General features: G+C 45.5%; 1 protein-coding gene across 1 annotated transcript in view; it reads right to left on the bottom strand.

Annotated features, from left to right (window-relative positions):
* Positions 1 to 6,000, bottom strand: part of OBSCN (obscurin, cytoskeletal calmodulin and titin-interacting RhoGEF) — a 160,015-nt gene that overhangs the window by 31,798 nt on the left and 122,217 nt on the right. Inside the window, 5 exon segments of the mRNA XM_031062951.1 lie at positions 830 to 1,108; positions 1,673 to 2,087; positions 2,133 to 2,963; positions 4,034 to 4,099; positions 4,102 to 4,328. Of these exon segments, the coding sequence (XP_030918811.1) occupies positions 830 to 1,108; positions 1,673 to 2,087; positions 2,133 to 2,963; positions 4,034 to 4,099; positions 4,102 to 4,328 (1,818 nt within the window).

Genomic DNA, 6,000 nt, shown 5'->3' on the forward strand with positions numbered 1-6,000 from the left:
TAGAGAATTAAAATTATTTTAATTCTTTTAATTAAAATAATTAAAATTCTTTTAATTCTTGGAATCAAGAACTAAAGCAATTATTATCTCTCTTTGTGTAACCATTTTTTATAGTTATGGTTCTTCACAGTGTGCTATTCATAGTCACCAATAGTGTGAGATGTTTCTACTTGGAGACCAATCAAATAGCACCTAAGCAAGTCACATTATAAAAGACCTTCTACTTTCATTAAAGTTAACCTTCTAATCCACCTGAAGACTAGAGTCTTTCCATCCCTGACTCAACAGCTGTAGCCATGATATTTTCTGAAAAATCCTTTCCTTAGGATTTTTCTTCCTGAGAAACTGAGAGGTCTCAGAAACGAAATGTAAACAATGATTATCTGCTGCTGTGGAATGCAACAGGTGCATCTGTGATTGGTCTCATGTGGTTGTTTTTAATTAATGGCCAATCACAGTCCAGCTGTCTCGGACTCTCTGGTCAGTCACAAGATTTTATTATCATTTCATTCCATTCTTTTTCTATTGCTTGCTAGCCTTCTGATGAAATCCTTTCTCCTATTATTTTAGTATAGTTTTAATCTATAATTTTCTTTTAATATAATATATACTATAAAATAATAAATCAGCCTTCTGAAACATGGAGTCAAGGTTCTCATCCCTTCCCTCATCCTGGGACCCCTGTGAACACCACCACAGCTGGTGACACTGAGTGACGGAAAATTCCACAAAAAGCATCAAACGGTGCTTTCCTTGGGAAAAAAATAAACTAACCAGATCTCAGCAGAACTCCTTGGATTGTTTTTTCTACAGCGATTTTGAGACTTACAGTCCACACGGAGCTCAGCCTTGGTTGAAGCCACGCCCATGTTGTTCTCAGCGAGGCAGCGGTAGACGCCCATGTCCGTGGGCACCACAGCGGTGATGATCAGCTGGTGACACCCTTCCTGGTCCTCATTGATCATGTAGTGATCGTTTTCCTCAATAGCTTTGCCATCCTTGAACCAGCGAACCGTGGGCAGGGGTTTGCCAATGACGATGCAGTCAAAGCTCACTGGGTACCCGTCCTGGACCTCTTGGTTTTGGAGCTCGGTCATGAACATGGGGGCTGAAGTTGGGGTGGTTGGAGAGAAGAAAGAAAAGTTTGGTTTTAGTTAAAGATATATTTTAGGCCCCTGCTGCCCAGACTTCTGGTTTCCAATTTTTTAATTGCAGAGTAATATCTTTTCTCTAGAAAAGAGTCAAGAAACTCCTTAGCACTATGAAGATATTTCATCAGCACAGCAATACCACAGCTGCCAACTATATATTATCCCTGCTCCTATTCTTGCCAAAATGTCTTGTCTCCCTCAGAACCATTCTAAACCCTACATAATTTATTTAAGTACAATAATCGTAGTATTTATCGTCATGTTTTAGTAGGTGACATTTCTTGCATGAAAAGGGGCTTCACAGATAAGCAAATACATTGCAACCCCCACACCACTGTGCCTCCTCTCCCTCAAAATGAAAAAGAATAAAAAAAGCCATTATGTTTTCTAAAAGCGTAACGCTTTCATAAAAATATCAGCAACAATTAAAAAAAAAATTACTTGCTTGAGAGTGAAAAAATTACATTGTGACCTGTTCCCACTCTCTTTTCCAAGGAATAAGGAAGATTTTCTTCCCCTACCTGTGTCAGAAGTCAGCAAAGGTGGTGGAGGTCTCGCTGGAGGTGGAAACTTCCCAAGAGTGGGAGGTGATGCCTTCCCAATGCGCAATTCGATTTTTTTCGGGCCTTGCTCCAAGATGTCGATCTCCACTGGAATTCCCAGAGCGCCAAACATCTCTCTGAACCGTGTGGCCGCCGTCTTGGCCTCGGACATGACTTCAAACTTGATGTAGATGTACTGGTCATCCTCACGGTACGTCTGGTGGTCAACCACATCTATGTCCCCTTCGTCTGCACTGACAAAGAGCTCTTCCTCCACATCAGAGATCTCCGTGGAGATCTTGGCCCTGAAGAGCCTGTGGAGTCTCCTTCCCGCTTTTCGGAAAGCATCGTCCAGCTCGCTGCCGGACGAGCTCTCCGTCTCGCTGTCGGTGCTCTGCTTACTCCGCTTCTCCTTAGCAAGAGCTTGAGCTTCCTGAGCGCCAACCACCACCTTAGCGCTGTGTGAGACCTTGCCAAACTTATTGGATGCCTCACAGGTGTATTTGCCTGCATCCTTCCTGTCCAGGCCGGCGATAATCAAGGAGCAGGTGCCGTCGCTGTAGCTGTCGATGTGGTAGTAGCGACCATCCGAGAGCTCCTTGCCGTCCTTCAGCCAGCGGACGTTCATATCGGTTTTGCTGTGGGCCACACACTCCAGGTGCAGGGTGCTTCCAGGCTCACCAGAGAAGTCTTTGAAGGTCTCAGTGAACACCGGGCACTCTTGTTGCTTGATCTCTTTTCTGACTTTGTAGCCTTTGAAAGCGGCTTGGATCTTCACAGCCGCCTTGTTCATGGAGGGGTCATCTAAATCTGGCAGCTCTGGTTCAGCTGGCTGAGCAGCTGTGGTGGCCACAGTGGTCTCCACAGTGGTTGTCTCCCACTGCTTCCATAGTTTGCCTGTGGAGGTGGACTGAACCTTGCTGGTAATGCTGGTGCTCTTCTTCCCAGCTTTCTTGAGGTAGTTCACTAGGGAAGGAGTCCCAGCTCTAGACTCGTCATCAGAGCTTGTGAAAGAGAAATCTGCCTCTCCTGTCCTGGCCAGCTCGTCACACGTGGAGTACTCCTCCGAGTAGTAGTGAGACATCTCTGCTTCCTCCTTCCTCAGCTTCTGCAGCTTCTCATCCTCCTCGGGCACCTCGCTGATGGAATCCAAGGTGGGCTCCCGGCTCATCCGGCGCTTCTTGGCCAGGGCTTCCCAGAGGAGGTGCAGATCTCCCTCCTGGGCAGCTTCAGGGGGCAGGCTGGGCTGGATGTGTCCATCCACCTGCTCCTCAGCCCGGCTGGCAGGGGGAGCTTCCCTGGCAATCTCCTTCAGCATTGACACTGTGGGAACTGCAGGGAATGAAACAGATGAGGAGTTAAATATCTGCGAGTTTTCTGAAAGCACATGGAGATGTTCCACAGGAGAGTCTCAGAGGCATTTAAATTCCCATGAGAAAAACATGGAAATTTACAGAATCACAGGACAGGGAAGGTTGGAAGGGACTGCTGGATATCATCTAGTCCGACCTCCCTGTCACACACAGTCCCCTAGATCACATTATTCAGTGTCCAGATGGGTTTTGAATATCTTGGGTTTTGAAGGAGACTTCACACCCTCTCTGGGAAGTTGATATAACTGAATTGGGTCCTGGTGAACTTGTCCTAGCTGTCCAGACTTTGAGGAGGAGGATGGACCACACCATTTTTAGGAAGTCTGTCCAACCTCAACAGTCCTGTGATTCTATGCATGCACTTAAAATATTACCAAACAACTTTTTAAAAATTTATTTATTCCTTGCACATTTGGACCCAATAAGTCGATTTTTGCCCTTTTTAATGTTGCAGTTGATGAACTGGTTGTTAAGACTGCCAGTGGAGCCTGGAAAGCTACCCAGGCTCATCCTATCTCCCAGATATACAGGGCTTCCCTGTCTGTCCTGGACAGATTTCCAGTGGCTGTGCAGGGAGCTGAGACTCCCATCTCACATGGACACACCTGCTTGGTTGGATGTGCCTAGGTCTGAAAAATGTGTCTGGGACACATTCACGTGCCTCTACATGTTGCCCACCCCTTTTGAGATGCTCCAGGTTGTCTGGGACATCCACAGAATACCCCAAAGCATCTCAAAAGGCACCAAAAACTCATGTAGAGACAACAATATCATGGCTTACATCTGTGTCCAGAAACTCTAATCTGAGCAACTCAAAACCATTTGGGATGCAGGAACACACTGGGCAATGCCAAACAGGAAAATAACAATTCCTTGTGGATTGTTATCATAGCCTGTAAAAGAAAATTAATTCCAGTCCAAGCTGTGGAGATGGCCCTGGATGTCCATACCAGACCTGATTTAACACCCCAGCAATGCACACTTCATACCTTCAAGACATAGGCTGGCAACAGATTTGACTTCTGGAGAAGCCATGCAGGTGTAGCTGTCCTGGTCCTCAGGTTTAAATCCACGGATAATGAGTATCTGCTTTGTTCCATCAGAGAGGATCTCGTATCTCCCTCCAGATTTTATTTGCTCTTTTCCCTTGAACCAAGTCACTTTCTCCTCAGTTTTATTTGATAATGTGCACTCCAGGCGAGCCACCCCCCCTTCCGAGACAGATCCTCCCACCAAGGGTTGGGCGATGGTAACTGGAGGCTCTGCAATTACAAAAATAAAGTGAATTAACACAAAGAACAATCATCTGGCTTTAAGGCACTCCACTCCATAAAATATTCAAGCAACCCATCCATCATTTACAGATTTTTCAGCTGTTGTAGACAACTAAAGGGGAAAAAAAAAGACTGGCAGCATCCAAAGCGTGCACTTCCAAAGATAATATCAAAACTACTTTCCAAGCTCTCCCAGTGCTTAAATCAGCTCCATCTAAACGTATACATGCAGAAGTGGTCGCATTTTCTGCATTCCTGTGTGTGTTCACTGGTCTTCATTTACCCATCATCAGTATAAAAGAAGTTCTACAGATTTTTAGATCTTAAATGTTTCAAAGTGAAGAAGTTGTGATGTGAGACAAAGAAGAAACAATAAATAGAATGAAAAGAGATTATTCAAAGCAGCATTCATCTCTGCCTTGAAATAAAAAGAAAACATATAGATATATATTTATGCTATCTTAGGAAGAGTAAAAATTATCAAAAAGCAAAAATAATTTAACCAAAAAATTCTCTGCATTTTCTTTACTTTGGAAGGAGGCCTACCAATGGAATGCTGTTTGTAGAACCATGATACCTCAAAGAAAAACACAGAGATGCTGACTAGGATGTGAAAGATGATCTGGGTTCCCAAAAGGAGCACAACCCTCCAGTTTACCTTCCTCTCTGCACATTTCACCAGGGTGAGGGGATTGCTGCCCAAGATGCTTTGGGTTTGTTGTTGACAAAGTCAGCATGTGCAGAGTCATCAGGGTCCAGCACTAGCAGCAGTTATTGTTACAAAAATAATGTCACTGTGTGCCTGAACCTTAAGCAAAAGAGTATTTTCCCATTATACTCATTTTGAAGAATTTAGATGAGTGATACCAGAGAAAGAGTTGCAAGAAAAGAACAACTGAGAGAGACACTCCCCATCCCACTGAAACTTCCAAAGTTTCACCATCAGTCAGTAAAGAAACTGTATGCCCCAGCATTTCTTTGTGGGGATTCTTGAAAAAGATGCATAAAAAACAAAAAAAAAGGAGAAAGATGGGTGAAGAAGACAACACTGCCCACTCATGGTCACAGTCTTGGTTACCCCAAACACATTCCAGCATGCCCTTTTTCACTCATTCCATCCTAACTCCACCAGAAAAGACACTCATGGCCAACACATGGAGTGCAAGAAACCCATGGTGAGGGGCCAGCACGTGGATGATGCAGTGCAGGCTGCAAGACAGCTGGATGCAGTTTGGAGGACATCAAAGAACAGTGCTAAAAACGCAGCAGCTTTTGTTCACAGCAGCCCAGAACGGCTTTTTTATCCCAAGCTCTTCCTCCTTTGTTGTGCTGGCAGCCAAGCACTGAAAGATACTGCACTGGGAGATGCCTGGAATGGGTGAAGCAGGCATGCCATGCAAAATGTAGGGTCTGCAGGAGCTTGAAGTCCTCTCTGAGCCTGTGTCCATCCTCACCTAACCGCACCATCTGTGGGAAGTGCAGCGCCTCGCTGGCGCCCGCTTTGTTCACGGCCGACACTCGGAATCTGTAGGGCTCCCCCGGGGCGAGGCCATCCACGGTGAGCTCCGTGTTTGGGATGAGGCCCTCGCTGCAGGACTGCCAGCCAACTCCTGGGATTTTCCTCTCCACCTTGTAGCCCAGGATGTCCTGGCTGGGGGGC

This window comes from Geospiza fortis, unplaced genomic scaffold, assembly GCF_000277835.1.
Source record: "Geospiza fortis unplaced genomic scaffold, GeoFor_1.0 scaffold34, whole genome shotgun sequence".
In the NCBI taxonomy this organism is placed as follows: Eukaryota; Metazoa; Chordata; class Aves; order Passeriformes; family Thraupidae; genus Geospiza; species Geospiza fortis.